We start from the raw sequence: 25,482 nt of genomic DNA, 5'->3' as shown, positions 1-25,482 counted from the left end.
TGTAGGACTTCAAGTGCATCTAATTTTGTCCAAAGCACTCCGGCTCGGCGTGATTTGTACCCAGTACCAAGTTCAAAGTACTGTAATCTGCTCTGATCGGTACCTTCCTCACCAAGGCCTCATTTTGTCCGTTGTTCTTTGTCCGTTTGTTCTTTCTTCTTTATTCAGGTAAGCAGCTCCTTCCCTTCCCTGCCTCCGCCTCATCTGCCCGTGTCCCCAGTTTTGCCTCTACCTCATCTCGATTGTTTTTTTTTGCGACCTCGTGAAATCTTCTTTGGCCTCTTCCTACCCTCGAACCTCACTCACGCCCCCCTCACTATCACCGTTCTCTCCTTGCTCTGTCTATTCGGACTTCCCACTACCCGAGTACGCTCTCGAGAGGAGACTGCACGCAATCTCAGTCTTTGCGGTCCGGTATACTCTGGCATTCCTTTTAGTTCTGGAATACTATCAGAGCGGACTGCAGACTCGTCGAAGGCTGCTATCTCGAGTTTGTCTTTGCCCTCATACACGATAGAGCACAGTCTTGCATCCACATTCCCCCTCTTCTTCCTCCGCGGAGGAAACGAAACTGCGTGGCAGACGATTGGTTGGCTGGGCTCTCCTCCCGTCTGATATCTCATAATTGTCATCCCCTTCGGCTGGCGGAATCCTAGAATCCAGATTGCACCAAAAGTGATGTTTTGCTGCAGTTTAGCTGACTTTGTCACTGAAGCTTTTAACTCGAGCTAGGAGCCTGAACGAGTCCCTTGATCCAGCAGACACCGGGCTGCATAATACCATAATACCTGTTAATTAACTTTATCTATCTCTCGTGGGCGAGCTTACATTCTCGATCAAAATCCCAAAACAGACCCTCTCGGGCCTTCTGGTTTTCTCGTGGCAATCATCACAACAACCCTGAAGCAACCACTAATACTTAACTCCGCGGGCTGCAACCTATTGACATACTCGTTTGGATATATTCTGAGTTGTTGAGCGAGGAGTTTGTTGAGTTAGAAGAACGGATTGCATTGTGGACTGTCGGCTTGATCGCCTGCTGTCCCTTCCAGTACCGCAACCGAGTCTCCATTCAAACCATTCACCACTGTTAGTCTCTGGGGCTGTTTGGGTATATTCCCAGCCGGTCCCCGACTACACCACGGCCAACCTGGCGAACACTTCTGTAGACGTGCGGCAACGGGCGCTGCCTGCTCCAGTCAAGGACAGCCCTGATCTTCACTCCGCCGATTCCTCCGGAGCCAGTACGCCAAATTCCCCCAACACGCCAACTACTCCGTCGTGGCTGTCGAAAACTCTGTCCCGGTTTACCTCCCCCAAGCCTCTGTCCCGGATTACGTCCCCCAAGTTCAAACTGCGATCCCTGATTGGTGGAGGAAAAAATCAATGTACTGATCCTCGGGATCAGGAGTGTGTAGGTGATCAGGTCTCGATGTCTCAAAGGGGACTTGGCCCTCTCCCGCCCTCTCGTTTCTCCTCGAGATCTCCTGTCAGCAATGAACAGTTCTCTCAGTTTGATTCGCAGCGGTATGAACCATCTGGACTATCCCCTGAGGTCGGCCGTGCTGCTCAGCATTCGGCCAAGTCATTCGGAGTCCACAACATTCTGAATCCCTCCGACTCGCACTCCATGGGCCCCGACAATAGCGGACGACCACCTTCGCGAGCAAGGGAAGCCGAGGCTTTCCAACCAGCATCTTCAACTCCTTATGGCATTCCGCGTCCCTACCTTCATGGCCATGCTGCTACCAGTTCTCTCCCAGCGACTCCAGTTGCTGCAGGTGTTACGCCTACAGGCAGACCTCCGATATCCGAACGAAACTCTCCTTCATCGGCATACCCTTTCCCCGTAATGAACCCCCAGAGGAAGATACTCAGTCCCAAACCCCCCCGGGCTTTGAGTCTTGGTCAGGCTCTTCCTCCTCGGGACCTCGATCCGCGACAATCCTTGGCTCCCAGTATGGCTTCCGCAAAACGACCTTACGAACCAGATACTCCCGATGAGCCCAGGCACGCTCCCGGACTTCATCAATCAGGCATTGCCTCTGGCCAGAACACTCCAATGGTGACCCCACCAAGAGATTTTTCTCAGCCTTTAGCCCGTCCCTTGGATACTCCTCAAGTACAACCGCCGACAATCCCCCCGCCGGGAGATCTTCAGAGTCGACCACATGGATTACATACACCGTCACAGTTCCAACACGGAATCACCGGGTTGTCCACAAGCCGGCCGATTTCGAGAATGGGAGGTCCGACCGAGGGAACACCACCATGGCCAGAGATGTTGCGTCGACAGGGAAGCTCGTTTGTTGGGATGGAATCTCAACAAGCCTACATGACTCTTCCGGGCAGCGACACACCTATCCCTGTTCAAGTAGACTACTCCCAAGCATCAAAGAAGGCAGACGAAAAGAGGCAGCGAAATGCAAAGGCATCGACCCGCCACCGCCGGAAGAAGAAGACACTACAGGAGGAAAACATGAAGCAGCTGCAGGAGCTTAAAGAAGAGCGACAGCAGATGCTACAACGACTCGAGGAGCTCGAAGCCCATAGGGACTTTTACAGGGACGAACGCAATCGGCTCAGAGAAATCGTAGCCCGAACACCCACTATAAGTAATCATGCTGCCGGACCACAAAGCCCTATTTTGTCGAAGGGCATCAGCTTTGCGGATCGAAGCCCCTTGATGCAATCCCACCACATTCCAACTCCCACTCAAGGTTACGTGAGCGAGGTGTCATCGGCGGAGCGGCCCGGACCGGTTCGACGCACAGACGATCGTCCCGATTTCTCACCTCCGGTATATGGTGCTTTGTCCGGCGGTCCGACGCACGGCCTCCCGTCGATGCACAGTCCGGCTTATGGAGTGCCGCCGCCGCGACCCTCGTCAGCTACTTCGTCAGCGAGCGGAGAACGATTGCCTCCTCTGCGGGTAATGGAAGGTCCTCCTCCTCTCATGCATGGGTTGGGTCACGGACAACCTCAAGAACAGGATCTGAGGACTGGTCAGTGGAGGGCAGCTCATTCAACCCACTTCGAAACTGGCTGGGCAACCGCACCGCGAAAGCACCAAGACCACTGGTAGTACACCGCTGATTCTCCACCTTCTGCTGTGCGACACTTTGTGCGGCTTCACGACTCCTCTCGATAATACATGTCTGTGCTAGCATCGGCATTGACGCAGCACTTGACAGACCGATCTCACCATAATACTCATAATCTATCATCGCTTCCACGATATCAATTTTTCTTTGATTTTGGACAAAAGCTTTTAATTTTTGGGTTCCTGGCTTGTACCAGCGCAAATACAATCTCCGTCGGGCAACCGACATTTCTGACTTTACATATAGTAATTCGTCTTTGCTCTACTTGTTTTCATTCTTTAATTATTCATCTGTTACTATCATTTATACATTATAGCTGTCCGCTCAATCAAGCGACTGGTCGCGATCAATGCTCGCCCAAGTATCACCGGGGATGTGAGGCAATGAATACCACCCTCTCTTGCCTTGTTCCTAACGGGAATAATTTATTCAACTATTGGGGAAAAAATTACAAGAGTCAAAAATAACAATCAACTTGAATCAAACCAGCTGTTTTGATTCACCATTGCATTCGTTTATCTCAATATCTATTCACTTTATGAAATGCTTGCCCAGAATGGGTGTCCACCTACGAACAACGAAGATATACTCCTGTGGATTGATTGCCACTGATGGAAGAAGAGGACTATTTGAAGGAAAGAGGAAAAAGGGAATGCGAATGGAGGTTGTTTAATGATGGTTTTGTCGGTCCTTACACGTCCCCGTCTGCTCTTTTACGGCTGTCAAACTGGTGCTCTTATGGATTTGGGAATACAACAACTATGTAGTCAGATTGGATGAAGCTTCACTTCTCGAAACGCCTGGAAAAACGCATGTTTCTATTGAGGTTCAGCACGGTAAAGAACTGATGAACAGAGAAGGATTTGGTTTGCTTGGGAATTTGCTGGATATAGGACACATATCCTCGTGCTCCAGACTACGGGCACGGGTGACCAAAACAAATACATATTAATTGTGGTCAACAGGAAGCGCGAGGCCCTTTAGAATGACAAGTGATGTATTTATATTTATTTGTATTTTATTTGTACTCGTACTTGATCTCCAGGTCTCGGAACTGGCTCCGTGATGTGATGTCGAGTTGCCGAATTCAAGCATGGCACGTACCATCTTGTATCGGAGAGGATAGATCCGATCTCCGAAGTGTGGGGCGATACACCCATCGTCAACTTCAGATGACATCTCCAACAGACAGAATAAGCGGGACTGCAAGTTACCAAATACATCGAATTTATTTTCCCACTGGGGAGACGGAAAGGGGGTTTTGTTGGCTTTCCTTGCTTCACCTCCAGTTTTACCGTGAGTGTCTCTTTTGCGAATGGGATCATGCGTTCAATGGACGAACTGTTTGAGTTTGCAACGGCCGTATTACAAATGGACATGGATCCAATATGTGTATAAATTACTTGAGCTGATCACTGTCTACTCGGCTATTTGCAGCGCCATATACAGAGAGTCGTCATATTGAAGCCGATACGAACTACTACTGGACCTTCAAGGATACGGCTTGATCACCTATCGAAATGTTCATAGGGAGGTGTATGGCAGCGGCAAGGGTGACGAAACCTATACAAAGTGTCGTCTCTCATCACAGTTGCATTCGGCAATTTAGTCATTCCCCATGGCTGGGGTCGTCTCGCCTGGAAACTGAATTGTCGGCGCCAAACGGGATAAGATGGACACAACCTTTGGGCCTGTTCATTGACAATCAATTCAGCGAAAGCAATGGGGGAGATACGATAACGACAATCAACCCATAGTATGTAGTGCCAGCCATCCTCTTCCTATTCCTGAATGTCTGCTGTTGCGGGTTTTATTTGTTTCTTCTTTTGCTCTTCTCTTTTGCTTACTTGCCGCTATCGAATCTTTCGCAGTACTGAGCGAGCCATTTGTTCCGTATTCGCAGCTGAGGAACCAGATGTAGATAGAGCGGTTCAGGCAGCTCGCAAGGCACTTAAACATCCAGAATGGAGGCTGCTGTCCGGCACCGAACGCGGTCATCTGATGAATCGGTTAGCAGATCTGGTGGACAAGCACGGCGAGATACTTGCTGCCATTGAGACGCTCGACAATGGCAAACCGCTGTCGGTATCCCGCAGCTTCGACGTGCCACATTTCTCCGAGGTCCTTCGCTACTACGCTGGATGGGCAGACAAGAACCCAGGCTCGGTAATCGATGTTGGCCCAAAGAAGATGGCCTACACTGTGAAGCAGCCTGTTGGAGTCTGCGGCCAGATCATCCCTTGGAATTATCCACTTGACATGGCGGCATGGAAACTCGGACCGGCGTTGTCGTGCGGAAACACGATTGTGCTCAAGCTGGCGGAGCAGACGCCCTTGTCCATGCTTTACGTGGCATCGCTCGTCCGTGAGGCTGGGTTTCCTCCAGGAGTTATCAACATCATCAACGGACGAGGTGGGCAGGCCGGCGCTGCCCTGGCGCGGCATCCAGACGTGGATAAAATTGCCTTCACTGGCAGTACGGCGACGGGAAAGGAGGTGATGCGAATGGCCGCCGGAACACTCAAGGCTGTCACTCTCGAGACGGGTGGCAAGTCGCCGCTGATTGTTTTTGACGATGCAAACTTGGAACAGGCCGTCAGATGGGCACATGAAGGAATCATGGCAAATCAGGGGCAAGTGTGTACAGCCACGTCGAGGCTGTTGGTGCAAGATGCCATCTACGACCGTTTCGTGGAGAGATTCAAGGCCTTTACCGAGAAAACATCAGTCCTGGGCGATCCATTCGACCCCCAAACGTACCAGGGGCCGCAGGTCGGCAAGACGCAGGCTGAACGCATCATGTCCTACATCTCATCTGCACGAGATTCTGGCGCCCAAGTCTTTCACCCACACAAACAGCCCGTGCCATCCAAGGGCTACTTCACTCCGCCGACGATTCTCACCAATGTGGGCACCAGGACAGCTGCCTTTCGAGAGGAGATCTTTGGGCCGGTCGCAGCCGTTGCCAGATTCAGCAGCGAGGAGGAGGCACTGGAGATTGCCAACGAAACGAGATATGGACTCGCGGGCGCCGTATTCACAAAAGATCTGGGCAGAGCATATCGTGTGGCTCGGGATCTTGAGGCTGGGATGGTATGGGTGAATAGTAGCAACGACTCCGACGTGAGAGTTCCATTTGGAGGGGTTAAGGAGAGTGGCCTGGGGAGGGAGCTTGGCGAGGACGGCCTGAGAGGATATTATACCGTCAAGGCGGTGCATGTGAATTTGACGGATGAGTGAGTTGAGGTTATAGCTGTGGCAGAGTATCCATCCCATATACTGCCAGTATATACACGGGTGAACGTAGGTACAGTTTTCTTGCCATCAAGTCACCGCGGCAAGATCTTTTGTGCTCGATTGTGTCAGGTAACTCAGTCAAAACTAAATGATATTAATTCACTGTTGGCAGATCATAATGAGGCTTTTCATTCATGGAATATACATAGAAACCGGCTGAAGCCGAATGTAGTGGCATCTCGCACTCTCGGCGCCCGTGGAGGTACAAAGTACAAGGTACCTCGAGCATTCCGCCACCCCTGTCAGCTCACTCACTAAGGTAACCCGCAGCGATCCCCCGCCAAATCTCTCCAAGCTCGCGGAATCTGAACATCTGGCCACAAACCACTCCAGAGCCTTCCATCCCAGCTCGATGGCTCCCTGAACTCGATCGCGCACGTGCACTCCCAATCGATAGCTGGCGACTGTTCTTCCTCTCGTGACCTTGACCGCCGCGATTTCTTCCCGAGTTTCTAACCAGCAGGCGGGGGTTGAGCAACCAACCCGCGACATCCAGCCCTGACATCATCGACCATGGCGCTCCCATTCCTGCAGGCGAACATCAAGCTCGACTACCCGCTCTATGCAGTCAGCTTTGATCCTCAGGATGCCAATCGCATAGTTGTCGGCGGCGGCGGCGGCGTTGGCCGTTCTGGCGTGGGCAACAAGATTGTACGTGGGCTCCTGGACCTGGTCCCTAGCTACCAGCGGCCAGCTTCTGTCTTTCGAATGCTGACTCTTGTTCTCTTTGTCACCAGTCCGTTGTTGAAACCGTCGATCAGGGCGAACTTCGAGTGGCTGGAGACATCGACCTCTCTCGCGATGAGGACAGCGTCATGTCGCTCGGCGTCGTTGGCGCCGTCGGCGACAAGCCCTCGTACGTTTTCGCGGGCATCAACTCGGCGCCCAAAGAAATCACCAAGGGAAAGAACTTCCACCTTCGAACCTTTTCCATCGAGCAGACCAAGTCGCGAGCTGCCGGTGCTAAGAACCCCGATGTACAGGTCGCAGAGGTGTCTCGAAGCTCCTACTTCACCGACCGGGATGCCGAAACCTACCAGCGCGTGTTGCGCGTGTCTGGGTCGGTTGGCGCCGCCGCCACAGGCATGGGAAAGGAGCCCCAGCTCGCCATATTCGATGCCACGGGACCCAAGCCCAAGGTCAAGGGCGTGTTGGACTTGACCAAGGACGCGGAGGACGTGGATGTCATTCAGGACGAAAAGAATGAAGAGCACCTGGTTGTCTACTGCCACAAGTACGAACTATACTTGGTCAAGGTCGGCAAGAAAAACTCGGAGCCGCAACTCATCTTCACCATGACGGACGATCATGGCGAGCTGCCTGCATTCCGCTCCGTTCGATTCGTGACACCCAACTTCATCCTCGCTGCGTCCAACCTACCAAAATCGAGCGGCGTTCTCCTCCAGGGATTCCGACTGCCAAGCCCAGGCCATGAGATGGCACGGATATCTGTGGTTGTACGTATCCCGAAGAGAATCTCCGCCACTGCCCTTGCAGTCGCAAACGTATCGCCGCCCGCGTCTTCGTCGACACCTGCTGGCACTACGCAGTTCATCATTGCGGTAGCCGGCAACGACGCCTCCATATCTTTCTACACCATGGATCACAAAGCTCTTGCCTCGATTGAACTTCTTGCCAACCTGCACCCGCTGTACACATTGAAGGACGTTCACAAAGGTGATAATATCACTGGCCTAGCGTTTTCCAACTTTATCCCTCCAAAGCAGCACCTCACGCAGCAATTCATCAAATTAGCCAGCATATCTCTCCAGCGCGGCGTCGCCGTCCACAGCATCGCTCTGAAGAGGCACGTCGATGCGTCCTCTGCGAAGACGTCCGGTGATGCACCAGTCCGATATGTCACAGCCATGCGTGCCAAGGCACCCTCCAGGCGACCTGTCATCATCACCCTCACCATCATGGTTCTCATCATGGCCATCATCGGGCAGGGTGTCATGGAGATCTACGGCGTGGGCAAGCCCATACTCAATCCGCAAAGGTTCTTTAACCCTTGGCATGGCACTTTGCGCGATCCGGCTCACCCACCGGCTGCGTTTACCAAGGACTATCTCGTCTCTCGACTAGTTGGTAGCGACATTAATACCGCAGAGACGCTCGTCATGTGGGAGGCTGACCATCCCGCTGTGGACCATGATGGCAAGAAGATCAATCTGGACGTCCATGATGAAGAGGTCCACGGCCCCGCCAAGACGTGGGATGAGCTTCCTGCAGCGCAAAAGGATGCTTGGAAGCAGAGAATGCAGCAGGCTGGCGCGTGGACGCAGAATATGGGAGAGAGCGTGTTTAGGGGCATCCTGTTTGGCGAGCTGGCAGGCGCTGTTGGCCATGCCGTGGCGGAAGGACTGGCTTAAAAGGCCTCTATTTTCAACGGCAGCCCTCCCTTTTTCTTCCTTCCATGTAACGATGTGCTCAATATGGCGGTCGACAGTTGATTATGTATGATGGATTTCGGACATTGCTAGGACGCTAGTTGACCCATGGCTAATTTCGGGAATTTGAGCAAAGGACGCTCCGGACTTTTGATGATGATTTATCTCAGAAGTAGCAGTATATAATGGAGCTAATGGATGTATAACTTCTACATTTTCTTGCTTATCTCGTCCTTTCTCGTACTTAACCATGATACCTATGCCCAGCTTGCGCCGCAGTTCCCAGGGATATACTTGGCGACGTCCATGGCAAGCGTCATCTTGATCTCTGGGCAGTATTTCCACACATGTTCTCGTAGTTCTGGCATTCCCCAGATTGGGCTATGTAGAAAGGAACCACTGCCGCCAATGTGGTAGCCCATTGGCTCGTAGAATCCTGCTCTCCAGTCGTCAACCCCTGTGACATAGTCGTCACTGTCAGCGTGATTCATGCTAGAAGAGGTGCTAGAGGTGCTAGAACTATTTATAGTCTGCTCAGACCGTCCATCGTGCATCTCGCCCGAAAACGTCATCGAGATGGATCCGTTGGCCACCTTTCCGCCGGGATGGTGAGCAAGGCGTTCAGAGAGCCACACGTCTTCGGGCTCAGAGTCGTTGGCTCGCCGTTGATTGCGTAGAATGTCGATGATGCGGCTCACGCGCCTCAGCGACAATCCTCCGTTGCCACCCCACTGCCCGCCAGGGTTCCACGGCGCGCCGACCCAGTCGTATTCCAGATAGTCGTTGAGATTCAGCCTGCTGTTCCCGCAGAGCATGGAGTCCGTCTGGAAGACCAGCAGCCATTCCGCCGGCTGGAGCACAGCCTCGTACAACCACAGCGTGGTGAGAAACTGGCTAATCTCTTCCTGCCCGGTGGTGCTCATGTTTTCGGGTATGTACGTGAGGTCGAGCTTCCCGGCGGCGACCTGGTGGCGGATCGCGACGGAGCGGTTGATGGAGGCTACGGAAAGGCGGGAGCCCATGAAGCGGAAGTGCCAGTCGGGGGGCACGACGGAGATGAAGTGTAGCATGAGAGGGGCTAGGACGGCACTGGGGCGGTTTTCGATGAGGAGGGCGACTTTGGACGTGTTGTAGGGCGAGATGCGCTTCTTTTCCGGGTATTCGATGGTGATGTGCGGGATGTAGAGGGAGACGTCGATGCTGGAAGAGAGGTGTGAGAGTGTTATGAGGGAGAGTCTAGTGGACGCAAGGTTAGAGAGAGACTGAAGCCAGGTAAAAAGTATTGGGTACAGCAACTGACATGATGGCAATAAGGAGTATCGCGAATCGTCTTCGTCTAAAGCTCCAGAGACAAGCCAGGAGTTTGTTTCCGAGGAATTGGCCATATTCGTTGTTGTTGGGCATTCCGACAGGGCGGGCTTGAGAGTGCTCCTTGATGAGAGGAGATGGCTTGGGGTGCAGAATCAGTCGGCGGTAATGAGGCAGGGAGATGGTGAAAATGCAATCTTCATCTGTAGTTATTCTCGTGGTCATTGGAGTGTTTGATACTTGGCATCTTTCGTGATAAGTTGAGGCAAGATGGGAAGATATGCAAGTACCTGTGTATTTCACAAACGATCCTTCCTTCTGTAGGCTGTTGCCTACTCAACCTTCACCGCCCGCTTTACTCCGATATCTTAGTGGCCTGAGAAATCCTGAATTGTTTCAATCTTGTTCGTTTGTTTATCATTTAGGCCTTTACGCTTGATACTTTCATCCTACGGCTTTACATGATCAGCAAAGTGTCATCACGGCGCCATGTCCGGATTCAACACTTCAGGCGTCCTCAGGTTTGGCCCGGCCCGAATGATGATCCCTATGCTCTTGGTTCTCACGTATGCTTACAAAAGCTCTCTCTACCCTCCAAACTAGAGTCCAAGTGCTGAAAAAACTCGTTGCGTAGGTGGTATCTGGGTCGCCTACACTCCCATTACGAGCCCATGGTCGTCTCCAAGGTCTCATCCAGGCTTGAAGAAGCACGAAAAATGATCCCCAGCGTCAAGCTAGACTGGCCAATTCCCCCAGCCAAAGACCCCCGCACCGCTTTCAACTCGTCAAAGGTCGCTCTTTTGATCGAGGCCAGGCCTCTGCCTCACCTGCCTCCTCTGATACTGCACATGATGGCAGTGGTGCCGCCCGACTGGCGATTCCTCTTCATCGGCTCAAATGAGAGCATAATTGGAGTGAGCCAAGCCTATTCGATCAAACATCAGCAAGTCATTGGCAAGCTGGATTTGATGGAGCTTCCCCTTCCATGGAGTATTGCGAGTAGAGAAGACGTTTTTCGGTTGCTCACTGACTCGAGGTTCTACGACGAGTTTCTACCAGGCGTGGAATGGATCTTGAAATATGAGCATGACAGTATCCTATGCGCAAACTCGGAAACGAGTGTAGATGGCTGGCTTGACTGGGACTGGACTGGCGCCGCGCGGTGTGTATACCCAAAATTGACATTCATTTTCTCAGTATCTTGTCTAACGCTATATGAATGATTCAGCATGGGTGATGAGCGCTTCTCCGGGTATGGCGGCCTCTCTCTACGCCGAGTGTCCGTAACCAAGCAAATTCTCAACTTTCAAGCACGTTTCAACGACTCGGAGCCCGAGGACGAGTGGTTCGGGAAACGCTTATGGGTACTCCCTGATGCCAAAGTTGCATCCACTTTGGATGACGCCATTGCTGTGGAAGACGTGTACAAGGAGAGGCCCATGGGCTATCACGTTCGTGAGGGCGGTAGTAACTTGAACGAGTACATGTGGGGGGACGCAGCTCGGCGGAAGGAGATATTCGAATACTGTCCGGAGCTGAGCATGATTATGGACATGAAATTGGAACGACAGAGATGCCCAGATGATGACGGGAATGGAGATAGAGAAGAAGCCGGTGTCGAGGTGACGACTGCGGTTTTGGGAGAAGGCGATGAATCTGCAGTACTGCCGCCACAACCTCCTCCTTTGCCGCAGTCATTGAAGGGTTATTCCGCTTCTGTTACAACATTTAGAAGCCCACTTCGTACTGGTATAAATTAGAGTTATAGGACATGGAGGTCCTTGTCAAATAATGACGGCCATTATTGCTACATGTCTCTATGAATCACTTGTATTTATCACGGCAATGACGATAATGCAATATCACAAACCCTGTGCAACACAGCTAGTCTCGCCACTTGGACAAGTTGAATAGAGAGAGAGAGAGTCCTCATTATGAATACCCATGTACGTACATACATGTTGTAGACAAATATTCCCCCCTCACCACAAAGCCTTTGTTGTCTGTTTTAAGATTTCCCGAGCGCAGGCCTCGTGGCATCCACACAGCCAGGCTTGGTACGAGCACGCCTCTGCTGAAGAACAAAAGGGCCAGCCATAAGCTTTTCCATCGCCCGAGGTTTCGTCCCAAGATAATAAAACAAGGCGTCCGGTGGCTGGACAAGGCGCTCGCATCTGGTTGGAGGGCGAAACGAAGCAGACACTCTTTTTTAGAACCAACCGTACCTACTGGGTACCTATAGTAGGTTTCTTGGAAAGGTCCCTCGGGTAAGACGAGGGCAACGCTTACGAACGCCTTTGTTCCCGTTGGGCCCTGAGGCTTGTGGGAAATGGAAAAAGAAAGGAAAAAGTCGCTGATGCAGAACCCCCACTGGCGCAAAGCCCGTATTTGCGGATGCAAAGCACGGCTGTTAAGGATGAAGGTGTGTTGTATTACTGTCACTGTCACTCTTCAGCTGTGCTGCAGGTACGGAGTACTTTTGGGACAGAAACATCCTAGACGCCACAAGCTCCGATGCCAAATATCTGAAGGGAGGGGCGCTTTTCTCTCCCCCCTGTTTTTTTTTTTTTCACTTTGGATTTTGTTTTTTGTTTCTGCATTTTGTCAAATGTCTTTTGCGCGCCAGTGTTGTTGAGAAAAAGAGGAAAATAACCGCATGGTTAAACGCAAGCTATCGGAGCATAACAGGTACTCGCGCGGGATGTAACCATGCGTGCACCGACAAAGTGCTAGCCCCATACTGGCAATGGTAAATAAGAGGCGACCAAGAGGAATCAGCATTCCTCATTCCCTCGTCTTCCTACTTTGGGCGACTATTTGCGCCGCAAGGCTCTCTCTGTCCCTCCCAGAAATGGTTTCGTTCAAGGCAGGCAACAAGCGCAACCATCTCGCAACAACAAAAAAAAAAAAAAAGGCGATGGCACACACGACACCAACTTTTTATTTATTTATTTTTTGACAAGTTGGAGCAAGGACAGGACCCTGTTCCTCGGCATCTGCCAAAACGGCCAGCCTAGCGGAAGGAATCAGAAGGGAAAATCGGCGCTTGATCTTCTGCCACTGACGCAGCGCTGCCGAGGAGGCGTCCAATCAACGAGGCCAAGCCAGCTGACACGAACTGGGGCACAAGTCCGGGCCAAGCCATGGGAGAGAAGAAGTTGCTGCATGAACCTTGGCCCTTCGTACATGCTTGGTACTCGTACCTGTTCTGGACCTTGATCGGGAATGGGCTTTGAAAAAGTTGGGCAGTCGGAGTACCTACTAGGTATATAGTATAAAGCGAGCGGTTTACCCAGGGGGGGAAACGACGACAGTAATCGCCCGCAAACCCGCAAAACAACAAAAGAAACCCTGCCCTCGCATCACCGATTCATCGGCCGTACGGTACTCGTACACGATTGCTGCATCTCGGTATGGAAACAAGAGTAAGCGCAGCGCAGCTTAGCATTTGGGGGGAGGGAGGGGGGGGGATTTCGGGCCACACCCCGTCGGAACAAGGCACGGGCGAGGATGGATGGCAAATATTCAGCAACAAGAAGCAGCACTAACGTCGGCGGAACTGGCCCCCTTGTGACACGGGGGGATGCGCCGCACCGGTCCAGCCCACTGATTTTCCCAGCTGAGCTCTTTTCGAGAAGATCAACAGCGCGGGAGAAGCGTGGCGGTTAGGCAGCCTGCATTGGAGAGACAAAATTGCCGTTGCCGAGAGAGAGGCCCCCTTGCGAGCATACCTTAGCATATCCAAGCTGCCGAGTCGTACTTGTAGTTGTATGTATACGAGCATGGAACATCTTCTGAGCGTTGGGCTGGGGCGGTGAATGTCTGCAACATGTACTCGTACTCGCGGTTCCCAAGTCGGACAGACGTCCGTGGAATCAAGTCGTCCGTCTCCCCCAAGTACGGAGTATGTACGAGTACTTCGTACGTACTGGCGAACAATCAATGGGTCCCCGGTTCAAGCAATGCGTGACGATTTGCTTAGCGCCTTATTTGCACGGCACGCTGGGCCGGGCAACCGACCGTGCAGAGTGCGGGATGATACAAGGTGCCTGTACACAATCCTCGTCCTTGCATGCATGTCGGCCTGGCGGAAGGACGGGCATCAATCTGTGACCATGTTGAAAGGCGTTGCGTATTTACCCTTTCTCCCTTTTCCTTTTTATTTGTTTGGTTTCCCCCCGATGCGCCGTTAACAGCGGCAAATAAGAATAAGAAGAAGAAGAAGAAGAAGTAAACAAACAAGTTGGCTTAGTATAGCAGCCAGCCAATTGAGGGCGTCAGATTGGGCGTCGTCCGCCACGCCACTACGAGGTCTGGCGCCCGATGAATGCTGTGCAGAAGGTGCCAAAGAAGCAGCTAAAGACTGCTGGCCTGAAAGTCCCTTCATGTCCCTTCACGCCCATGATTGCGTGGCCTTCGAGAGGCCATGGTTCTCGTACCTGCGCGGGACTGAGACTTGCTGTAGATGTCTCGGAGCTGCTCTGGCAGACAGACCCTTGGGGGGTTTTGTCGCTTATTTTGAAGCTACTTGCAACACCACAGGGGGGGTCCGTCAAAGCGGTGCTGACCTGGTGCATATGAAGATGCTCGTGACGATGATGGCCAAGCCAAGGTGAGATTGCAGCTTGGGCGTCCAGTCCACCATATGTATAACCCGGATTGCATCCCTTCTCGCATCGCCTGTGCTCCGGATTTCAGGGCAGAGCAGACCAGAGCAGAGCAGACCAAGTTGTCGATCTCCTCTGGCTGCTCCAACGGGAGCTAGCGACGCACAGACGGCACGACTTGCCACCATGCAAAAGGAGCTCTGCTCAAGCTGACGAGCGCCGACTTGGCGGTACGAGCACTTGCTTGTCCTGGGCATCCAGTCAGACGGGACGAGGTTGAGGCCTTTGGCTTTGCACACCACCAATTCCGCATCGAGTACTGTACTGTGAATAAGTTGCGTCCTCTCTCGGTACTCGCTCTGCGATGGACACCATGGAACGAGAGGTAATATTATGGAGTTCTCCGTAAAGGGTCCGCCGTGAATTGTCTAGATCCGCCACCATCGAGAGTGGAGCCCCCAAGGTTCAAGCCCAGGTAACGGAAATGGGCCAGGCTTGCCAGGGCTCGACCGCTAATCAATGATCGCGCTCGATTGAAGGCGCCGGGATCCAACGTCTCCTTTCCCTCACTCATCCCCTTAACCCTGGCCTTTTTTGCTGGTACCACGGCACTGGGTACGAGATGAGATGGCATCAAGGCAAGATCCTAGGCAAGGGGGGGCGAGGGCTACGGCTTCAGCTTTTGTTCCATCCGGGCAAAAAAGAAAAGAAAAAAAAAAACAACACACACACACACACACACACGACACATACACTAGCACCAAGCGACTCCGTGCCCGTGGCATCACATCAATTCGATCGCAGGGCCCCCAGGCAGCCTTGGGAGAAGCCGCGGGCGGCGGCTGCCTTTGGCTATTCCCAGCTCGGGGTAGCTGCACGGTATGGAAATCGTAAAGGATGTGCGTGCTGTTTTTGATCAGCTTCCGGAGCTGTGTGGCGGCCATGAGCCTTTTCGCACCCTTGCCTCAAACGGCATAGAGTGGGCAGCGCAGCAACAGACAAGAAACGTTCCGTCTCCCATGTTTCTGAGATTGGGAGGTGGAAAGCTGAAACAGTAGAAGTCAAAAGTCATGCAGAGCCGATGCGCGTGGGGCTCCGGAATGTTCCCTGATTGCTTCTTCCACCTCACCACCACCCGGGATGAGAAGCAACATGACATGAAGCAATTGAACCAGACGTTCTCCTTGTTCTCCTTGTACTGTGCACGAGTAAGTTCCTTGTTGCGGAGAGCTCATCCTATTCCCCGGGTACCAGCTACGAGTACGAGTGCCTTGACCTACGTGCACCTTATCGGACGACTTAAAACTTTGCGGACGCTGACTTTTCAATGTCAAGTGCAGCTCAAATTGGAGCGGCGTGAAGAGCAGAGAAAAGACAAATTGGGTTTGTATGCCTTACTCATTTCCCTACTACCTTAACTTTATCTTGAAAGGCTCGCCAAAGTCCAACAGAGGCTGCTAACGTGCAAGTATGGGAAACCTCCCCCTTGTCAAGCACGGCCACGGACCAATGAGATTCAGTGGGGGGGAACATCCGAAGAGCCCTACCAGCGCTATCATCTGACCTTGAGACTCGCCTCGGCAGATACGGGGGAAGAGAAGAAGAAGACGAAGAAGACGGAGAAGAAGAAGGAGGAGGAGAAGAAGGGGGGGAGCGGCAAGGACAAGCCATCTGGCGCTTTCTTCTTCTGATGATGAACCTGGAGTCGGACAGTTCAAAAAAAAAAAATGCATCAGTCAGTTATACTTTAGTCTCTGCCTGTCTAGCACCTTGCCAGTAGGTATACCTGTAGCTTGTGGTAGTACCGCTACTTGCCAAAGAAGTACCAAGATGTAGGTACGAGCACAAGAGGGTAGGTACGAGTACTTAAGGTAGTATGCCTGTTGGGCATCTGTGCTTGTCTGGTGCCATCAAACTCTCATCTGTTGCCCTGTCGCAACACCTCGCCCGCCAAGTCCAGAGCCTTTCGGTAACGGGATGTGGCTGAGTCTTGGGGTTCCTTGCCTGATGACTCGTAGGGCACGGAAAACAAGAGACTTGCTCTTCTTATTGTACACTTTTGCTACAATCCTACGGTTCCTGAGGGCACTTCTCCATGACGCGTCTAGTGCCAACGTCTTACCTAGCACGAGTCGCCTTGAGCGATGAGGCAGATCACCTGCACGGCTTCTGCCAATTACGGGCCTCTCCTACGAGTAGGTACGAGTAGGTACTACTCTGCAGTGCAGTACATGTGTCGGTATCCCAAAAACCCATCTCGCAGCGGCGGTACTCGACCTACAAGGTGGTCATCGCCGTTTATCTCCCTGGTACATTTCTCTACCAGGGGAGAACTGTACTTGGACACGTACAAGCACGACTTCCACTCACAAGCCTCTGCCTCTAGGTTTAAGAAGCAGAAAAAAAGAGAAGAGGGGTCGAGCAACCACAGGCGCTGCGTGGTGGTGCCCATGCATTGCGCTAGACCTGGGTCTACATGTACCTGCTAGCACACTGCCAGCATTCCCAGCACAAGGTACCTCTGGACAAACCCACCCAACCTGGTCCTGTCCAGTTCCTTTTTCTCCAACGGCGATGCGAATGTTTACTGTAGGATGGCCACTTGATGATTGAATTCTGCAGGTAGAGCACTACCAAGGGATGTGCCTGGTGCTCTGCAGCCCGCCTGCATGATCCGTGACAATGGCGAGTCTGACTTGGTAGAGAGAGACCCCATCTTGCTTCATACCTACCTCTTGGGCTCAATCTCACACTTGGGCAACCCTGCTCTGCTCTACCTGAGTCGGGAGTGCTTGTCTGCTCGTACGAGTGCTATAGTTGGAATGGTCTTCGCAGTCTCTTCGTCTCAATTCTCGCCTGCTGCACAGCACAGCTGCTTATCGCTCGCTCACTCGTTGCTCAGCAAGAGGCACAAACGCCAACGCGCTCAAATAAGACGAGTACTTGTAATACCAGAAGAGCCACTGCCACGGAGGACTAGCTGGTGTTGGATCCCTACTAGCGACCCTAGTAGCAAGTGCCAGGTCCAGGGATTAATCTGAGTGGATAGCCGGACAGGGATGTCGACAGGGACATGGGATCCTGGACTGGTCCACTCGCCGCGAGAAGGCTTCCACGCCTCTGTTTGGCCTCAATCTGTCCAAGCCCTACTACAATTCGATCAGGACTGCACGACCCAGGCGCCAGACAACTGCCAGGCCAAGCCAGGCCAGGCTCAAAAGCTTTTCCCCCGAATGATCCACGCATGTATCCATACCGGGCGTCGTTGCTTGGGTACCCGTCGCTGGCTGGCTGGCTGGATGCTGCACTGACACATGCACTGGCGATGCGGCAATCTGGGCTGGACTGACGGGACTGGTAGGGAGCAAGAGGAGCAATGCCGTCGTTGATGATAGGGCCGCGAATCGAGGCGTCGACAGGACCGTGGCATGGCTTTGCCTGTTGCAACTCTAATACAGCGCTAGCTGGGCATGTACACGTCGCTGCTCATAAGCGGCACCGCCCATTCTCCCTCGCTCTTGGCGGCGAGGCTCCATGTCCATCCAGGTCGCTGTCGCTTTTGTTTTTTACCCTCTGAAATCTCCGCGCTTGGGACTCGTCCAGATCGGCATCGTATCTTTGTCGTCGCGGGAATCGGTGCTGGCGGCGGGCTTGTGATTTGTGGTGTGCCAAGTGAGTGCCAAGTCAGAGAGACCTGATCAAATGCAAATGGTCAGGCGGGAGGTGAGCCGCCTTGTCGCCCGTAAGGTTTAGTTCCAAAAGTTGAATCTTCTGCTGCCCTGTGGCCTGTGGCCTGTGTGGCCTGTGTCCCGTGCGGTGCGATGCGGTACCTGGTACATGTACCTTTTGCATGTACCTTTTGCAGCAAGATGCCGAGTTGCAGGTACCTACGTACCCCCCCAACAGGTAGTGGAATTAGGCTCTCTCCTCCTACCCCAAGCCTGGATTTCCATCGATTTTCCCACTGCTCTCTCTTCGCCCTACAATCCCTCCTCTCCCGCCTTGTCACATTCACCTCATTCTTCCCTCCTCTCGCCTTCTCAACCCTGTCGCGGAAGCCATTTTGCTCTTGTCTTCTCGCACAGCTTCTCTTCGTTTCTCTCTCCACTCTTTCCCTCTCGATTCCCGCTTCCGTTTCGAGATTCCGCCTTGGATTCACGCCATCCGCCACTCTCGTGTCTTGACCGGCCGCTCACAACAATTTCTGCTGGGCAGCCCGTCATATTCCTCTCGCTGCTTACCCGCCGACTCTGCCCTTTCACAACGTCGACGACACATCGATATCCCCCATTCGGCGATCTCCGTCGACCTTGGCTCGGAATTCCATCGCCAGCCATCTCCCGTCAGCTCTTTTGCAACGCATTTGAGGCGAGCCTTGTTGTTTACCACCACAACATCCATACGTTAGCGCCTGGAACCCGGGACTCACCACACACGCCGCGCTCCCTCTCCAGCTCATATCCACCTCTGATATCGAGCGCATGTGCGACCCGACTGTCTGTCCCGATCGCGGCCCAAGAATTTGCGAGGGTGCATCCCCTACGGGGATAGTATACGCAGCTTTAGAGGGCCATCGAGGGCACCTTGCAGCATACCCTTTGGCGGCTACTTGCTTATCGGCCTAGGAGACGTCCATCTGCTCGTCGGCACGCCCACCTTATCTCACCGGCACCGTATCTGGCCCCCCAAAAAAAGAACTACCTTCCCAAAACATCGACCAGTCGATTCTCTCCCGAATCAACCTCCATCGCGATATTCGATACAGTCCGACTACTTGGGTTAGCAATTAGCTTCCGAGTCGGCTTGGAGCGTGTCTGGCGCAAACTCAAGCGGCCATGGCTGCCAATATGCAGCACATGGCTGGGGGAGGCCCGATGATTCCTCAACAAATGCGAAAGCCAACGCCCAACCAGCTACAGCAAATGGTTTTTCAGAATATCCAGCAAAATACACCACCAATGAATGGCATGACGTGGCAATCAAGTTTCTCTGCCAATGAGCGAATGGGCAAAACCTTGGACTTGTACGTACCCCAAATCTTGGTCTGCGGAAATTGCCGATAAAAGTTTAACCAAACTAACTTTGATCTTTAGAATATCTAATATCTCCCTGGCAATGGGTGGCCTCGATTACAACCGGGCGACTGATTTTGGTTGCCAATTCGAGCGAGAAGTGTTTCACAAATCAGCTACAAAAGTGCGTACCGACTGCTCCCAACGAAAAAGAAAGGAGAAGAGAAAGGAGAACCCCTTTTGGCTAACATGATGAATTTAGGAGCAATACGACCAAGCCATGGCTGGCAAAATCATGGACTTTTTCAAGAAGCGACAAGCAAATGAGCCTAACCTTCAGAATAGCATCAACGCCAACGCCCAAGCACAAGCCCATGCTCATGCTCAGGCCCAGGCTCAAGCTCAGGCACAGGCTCAGGCCCAAGCACAAGCCCAAGCACAGGCGCTGATGTTGCAAGCTCAGATAGGACGTGGTGCTGGGCAGGCTCCTCAACAGGGATTTCAGCATATGCAAACCATGCAGGGAAACCAGATGCCCCAGCAGCAGCAGCCCCAGCAACCTCAACAGCCACTGTTTCAGCAACAACAACAAATCGCCATGGGCATGGCAAATCAAGGCGGCCGCGGCATGGGGCCTAATCAACAGGCCATGGGCATGCCGGGCGCTCCCAATAGGCCAACACTCTCTGTTGAGATGGCGAGGCTGGGACCTGCTGATAGGACCAAGGTGAACGAACTTGCAACCAAGATGATGAACCAAGCTACGGAACAGCAGAGAGCCAGCACACGAATGCACTTGCAATCGAGGCTCAGCGCTCAGCAGCTTGCCGAATTCCACGCCCAGGCAAAGGACCCCCTTCTTTGGTGGTACCAACATCAGGCTTTTCAAGCTCTCAAGCAGTCGTCCCTGAACAGCCGATTTCAGCAAGGTGGTCCTGTGAACCAAGCCAACCCTCAGGCCGCCATGATGCAGCAGCAGCATAGCCAGCAATCACTCCAACAGCAGAGGCAGAATATGATCAATGCTGACCCGCAGTCCATCTCCGCTCACGATTTTTCACAGTTTACTCCCAACATGGAGAGCATCAAGGATCAGCAAATGACCGGCCTAATGGCCCAACAGGCGGGCCAAGTCGTCGTACCGGCAAGCAACGGCGCTGGAAGAAACGCCACTCCTCAGCCTGGAAACCAAAATATTCCCAACCAGCAGGTACAGAATCAGACGCCTCGCGCCGGCCAGCAACAACAGCAGCCACAGCAGGCCAAGCTAAACCAAGCCGCTCAGCAGTCCCAGGCCTTGCAGGCTCAGGCACAAATGAAGATGCAGAATCAGCAAATGGGGCAAGGCATGGCCACATCGCAGAGCCCAGGCATGAACACGCTGAATACGCCCGTAACAAGGCCTGGTGGCATCAACCCCATGGCACAGCAGGGCATGGGCCAAGCTGGCGTCCAATTTGGTGACCAGCGGTTTCACCAAGGAATCCAAAGGCCCAACAATGCCGCGTTCAATGCCATGCTTGCCAACATGACCCCGGAACAAAGGCAAGCCATCAATGGCCTCCCCCAGGAGAAGCTCACCGAGGTTCTGCGGCGGTGGCAGAGTCAGCGCCAGGAGCAGATGCAAGCGATGAATGGGAACCAGATGATGCAGCAACAGATGGCCAATCGTCCTCCGAACCAGTTTGGTCCAATGGGGGCCAACGTGGGCCCCGGTCCTCAGGCCATGCCTCAAGGGAATGGCGCTGGTGTAGGCAACCAGCAACAGACAATGCAGATGGGACGCATGGGACCGCCGCAAGGCCCCCAGCTTGCGCTCTTGATGGATTCGATGGATTTGCCTCCCAACATCATCAACCAAATCAATGGCTTGCCCGTAGAGGTTAAGAAATGGAGAGATTTGAAGGCGTGGATCACCCAGAACAACAACAACGTTCAACCACATGTCCGCAATCAGCTACTGGCTTTCCAGCAGAAGCAATTCCAGGTCCTTATGCAGAGGCGGGCGGGCAATCTACCCCAGCAGCCCGGACAGGCTCTCAACATGAATTCAGGTATTCCCATGCAGATGGCTGCTAACCAGCAAGCGAATATGCAGCGACCGATGCCAGGCAATATACCGCCACAGCTGCTTCAGGTATCAGCTCAGGAGATGATGCATATTCGCAGTCAGAAACCTGGGTTGGTCAACGTCCCCGACGATCAACTCCGGAATATGATTCTCCAGATGAAGAGGACTAGCTGGCAGCAGCAGCAGCAGCAGTTGAGAGTCCAGCAGGTTCAGGCGGCGCAAGCTCAGGCTAACCAGCAACAACCTACGCCCAACCACATGGCTGGGGTCCAAGGTCCTATGATGCTTCAGCAGCAGCAGCAGCAGCAGCAGCAGCAGCAGCCCCAACCCAATCTCACTCCCCAAACTCAGGCGCAGACGATGCCAAATGCCATGAGCCAGACTGCCTCGATGCAAGCGAACAACCAGAAGCAGCAGCCAAATGCAAACCAGACTCAGACGCGCAACAACCAACCCCAGCCCCCGAAGAATCTCAAGCGTCCTAATCCAGACGACAGTGCTGATACTGCTGGCGCAAAGGCTCCTACACCCGTCGCACGACCGGCAGCGGCACCGCCACAGCCAGCCCAACAGCCAATCCAGAGGATGGGGCCCAAGTTCTCCAACTTTACACCGCTTACGCCTCAGCAGGAAGCATCCTTGACTCCCGAACAGAGAGCTAGATATGAACAGATCCTGAAGAACCACGGCAAGGTGCCGGCGGCCGCGAGCACAGGAGCTGCTGGCGAATCCCTCAACCGCCTCAAGCTTATTGGGCAAGAGGAGCAAAGGCAATTCAGTCAAGAGCAGATGGTGGATATTCCAATGGGCCCCGAAGAATATGCGGAAACCGCGCAGAAGCTGAAGCGAATCGTCTCGGACATGAGCAAGGTCGGGCGTGGACTGAGCAAATGGTACTCCATCACACAAGATGATGCGCGTGCCAAGATGTTCTTTAGAACTGTAAGTTGATTGCTAGGAATGCTCTTGTTCCCCAGGATTCATGCTAACTTTGGATCATAGCGATTGCGTATCATTAAGCAGCACGTAGATGGCGAACAGATGGAGGCAATGAAGGATGTGTTCAGCATCCGCTCCTCCGATCTGGACCAAGCTCGCGCTATGCTTGAGAGTATGGCCAAGGACTTGGCGGCCAGCGTCATAGGCCGGCACATGATGAAGCCCGGTGCGCAGGCGCCAGGTCAGCAGCAGGGCCAACAACAAATGAAGCAATTATCTCTACAGCAGCAGCAGCAGCAGCAGGCACAGCAGCAGGCCCAACAGCAGGCTCAGCAACAAGCTCAACAGGCTCAACAGGCTCAACAGCAGGCGCAGCAAAAGAACCAGCAAGCACACCCCGCTCCGTTGAACGCTGCCAACCTAGAGAAGAATGCGCAGGCGTTGAACAAGTTGAATCAGCAGAAGCAGGCCAACAAAGCAGGCCAGCCCCCGCCTGCGCCGACGACAACCCAACCGCCTTTCCCATTCGGGGCAACTTCGCCTCATGGTAACCCAAACTACATGAGCAAGCCGAAGGACCTCAACCTGCAGCTACCGCCCGCTCGCAAGAAGCAAAAGATTGCCAGTGGACAACAGTCTGGCCAGTCATCTCAGGGAGCCACCCCCTCGCCACAGATCGCAAAGAATGTCTCCCCCGATATGCGCCGCCCTCAGGGCACCCCGAAGCCCGTCATCCTCTGCACTGAGCCCGACTGCGACATGTCTTATGTTGGCTTCCATACCGAGCAAGCACTACAGAATCACATCGAGGAAGAGCATACCAAACCCAAGGAGGATCCGGTCAAATTCTTGCAAGAGAACCTGGCGCTGGCGTTGGGCTTGGAAATTGACGGCAGCGTCAAAAGGGAGCAGAAGCCTGTGGATGGTGCCCAAGCCATGAGCGCATCCACGTCGAAGCAGGGCCAGGGTTCCGGAAACCTTGCCGGCACGCCCATGTCCCAGGATGGCACAGGCATGAAGAGGTCGGTCAGCTCAATGAGCAAAGATGCCAAGGCTGGTGTCAAGTCGGATACAGGCGCAAAGCCCGGTGACGGCAAGCAGGCCAGTGACGTTGCGAAGGTGGATCCATGGGCCAGCTCGACCATTGACCCTCAGACGTTACTCCAGAATTTGGGGTTTGAACATGGACTGCCAACTGCCAGCCATGATGCCAAGATACTCAAGCTGCTCACGCCAAAGGGCACGCCAGACTCGGGCAAGGAGAGCGAGCCCAACAGTGATATTTCCGAAGGTGCTGCACTTGACATTTCAATGTTTTGGCACAGCCTGGACCGAGATTACATGGGAGACTTTCACGCTGCTAATCATGACGGAAGTCTGCCCGACGAAGCCTTGGCCTTGCTCAAACCAGTTCTATTAAATAGACGGCCGGGCGTTCCAGATTGGGATTCTATCCAAACCGACTTTACAAAGCCGTTCGAATTTGATCTGAACCACTACTCGATGGACTGCTGAAAGCAAACAGTTTTTTGTCTTTTGTTTTTATCTATTTTTGTCCCTCCCCTTAGCGAAAGCGATTTGAACTTGGAGAACAACCATACGTATACCGTTCCGGAAAAAGCAAAGAGTCAAAGGATCTTTTATATATACCAGTTTTGTTCCCCTCCTCGTTTTATCCACTTGTTCCATTTTACGTCTCTCTATCTCGGTTTTTGTTTCTTTGGAGCCCAGGACCCAGGATATATACCCAGCGTTATGATATGACTGATATCGCAGTGGTTTGTTTATTGGACAACAGGCGAAGAATGGGGGTTCACAATTCAGAAAAGGAAAAAAAAAGAAAAAATAAAGAAAAAAAATCCCAGAGCAAGGGAGGCGCGACTGGCGTTGGGACAAGGTGGCAACGGATTCTATTGAGCGGAAACACGCGTGGCTTTAGAGGCCATTTTCTCTTTCTTTTGCCACGGCCGTTTTCTTTTCAAGTTGTTGCTTTTTTTTTTTAACGTGACGAGGCGGGAGAGGGATTTGCGAGGACCGGTGGATAATATAGCAATTTACATGAACGAATATGAGTCTAATTCGGAACAAGTGAGAATTCTACGAGATTTGTGTCTTTTGCTCTTGTGTCGTGCATGTCTTGCTTGCAATGATGTTGATGTAAGATGGGCTAGCTGGTCCGTTTCCATGACATTGTCACATTCTCAAGAAGGGAGTTGAGGAAAACGGCATTGACTCCGTCCCAAGTCCAACAGCTGACGTCTTTTCAATTATTGTTCTGTTATACACTTTACATTTTACACCTATAGAGAGCCAGAAGTTGCGCGGTCTTGGTTACGTAAGGATAGCAAGTTCTGCCCTGGTGTTTGTGCATGTGACCGGATCCGATGGCCGATGGGGGATCAGATCAGATCAATGGAGTCTGCATGCTTAGGTTAGATTGTTTGTTGGTGTGTGTGGTTTCTTTCCATTTTCCCACTTTAGTGCCGAGACTGTCAAAGAAGCTTTTCTTTTTTTCCCCACTGCCCGTCGTTTGGTCGTGGTTTCGAGGTTTGGCGCTAGGCCTGATGGGGGATGGAGGGGGAGCCCCATCCCGACGACACGGTTCCGTTTTGGCGGGAAGGAAAGACGCGGCGACTGTGGGAAGGGGGGGCTAGACTTGATGTGGTAAGGACGGGTGGGAGATGGTTTAGGTAGTCAACCTACTACTAATGGAGAGCTCTTTTTTTTTTTGGCGTCTTTCTGGAGTCCATAGCT

At 52.9% G+C, this 25,482-nt stretch overlaps 7 protein-coding genes across 7 annotated transcripts; 6 read left to right on the top strand and 1 right to left on the bottom strand.

Annotated features, from left to right (window-relative positions):
* Positions 1-1,432: 1,432 nt before the first annotated feature.
* Positions 1,433-3,085, top strand: Triagg1_3120 (uncharacterized protein; the record flags this gene model as incomplete). Its single annotated transcript, XM_062897378.1, has 1 exon — positions 1,433-3,085. One exon carries the CDS (start codon positions 1,433-1,435, stop codon positions 3,083-3,085), a length of 1,653 nt encoding a protein of 550 aa, XP_062758187.1.
* A 2,020-nt stretch (positions 3,086-5,105) lies between these two features.
* On the top strand, positions 5,106-6,344 carry Triagg1_3119 (uncharacterized protein; the record flags this gene model as incomplete). Its single annotated transcript, XM_062897377.1, has 1 exon — positions 5,106-6,344. The coding sequence occupies one exon, from the start codon at positions 5,106-5,108 to the stop codon at positions 6,342-6,344; it is 1,239 nt and encodes a 412-aa protein (XP_062758186.1).
* A 570-nt stretch (positions 6,345-6,914) lies between these two features.
* On the top strand, positions 6,915-8,773 carry Triagg1_3118 (uncharacterized protein; the record flags this gene model as incomplete). Its single annotated transcript, XM_062897375.1, has 2 exons — positions 6,915-7,052; positions 7,139-8,773. The coding sequence occupies 2 exons, from the start codon at positions 6,915-6,917 to the stop codon at positions 8,771-8,773; spliced, it is 1,773 nt and encodes a 590-aa protein (XP_062758185.1).
* Positions 8,774-9,048: 275 nt separating this feature from the next.
* Positions 9,049-10,324, bottom strand: Triagg1_3117 (uncharacterized protein; the record flags this gene model as incomplete). The annotated part of the gene is made up of 2 exons (XM_062897374.1): positions 9,049-10,027; positions 10,092-10,324. The coding sequence occupies 2 exons, from the start codon at positions 10,322-10,324 to the stop codon at positions 9,049-9,051; spliced, it is 1,212 nt and encodes a 403-aa protein (XP_062758184.1).
* A 446-nt stretch (positions 10,325-10,770) lies between these two features.
* On the top strand, positions 10,771-11,859 carry Triagg1_3116 (uncharacterized protein; the record flags this gene model as incomplete). The annotated part of the gene is made up of 2 exons (XM_062897373.1): positions 10,771-11,261; positions 11,328-11,859. 2 exons carry the CDS (start codon positions 10,771-10,773, stop codon positions 11,857-11,859), a joined length of 1,023 nt encoding a protein of 340 aa, XP_062758183.1.
* Positions 11,860-15,776: 3,917 nt separating this feature from the next.
* On the top strand, positions 15,777-16,397 carry Triagg1_3115 (uncharacterized protein; the record flags this gene model as incomplete). The annotated part of the gene is made up of 2 exons (XM_062897372.1): positions 15,777-15,914; positions 16,176-16,397. The coding sequence occupies 2 exons, from the start codon at positions 15,777-15,779 to the stop codon at positions 16,395-16,397; spliced, it is 360 nt and encodes a 119-aa protein (XP_062758182.1).
* A 3,267-nt stretch (positions 16,398-19,664) lies between these two features.
* On the top strand, positions 19,665-24,243 carry Triagg1_3114 (uncharacterized protein; the record flags this gene model as incomplete). Its single annotated transcript, XM_062897371.1, has 4 exons — positions 19,665-19,729; positions 19,800-19,902; positions 19,981-22,731; positions 22,792-24,243. The coding sequence occupies 4 exons, from the start codon at positions 19,665-19,667 to the stop codon at positions 24,241-24,243; spliced, it is 4,371 nt and encodes a 1,456-aa protein (XP_062758181.1).
* Positions 24,244-25,482: the final 1,239 nt, after the last annotated feature.

Source organism: Trichoderma aggressivum, assembly GCF_033847375.1.
Source record: "Trichoderma aggressivum f. europaeum strain CBS 100526 chromosome Unknown scaffold_008, whole genome shotgun sequence".
NCBI lineage: Eukaryota > Fungi > Ascomycota > Sordariomycetes > Hypocreales > Hypocreaceae > Trichoderma > Trichoderma aggressivum.
The sequence above is the reverse complement of the archived record's forward strand: the minus strand, read 5'-3'. Positions and strand labels throughout refer to the sequence as shown.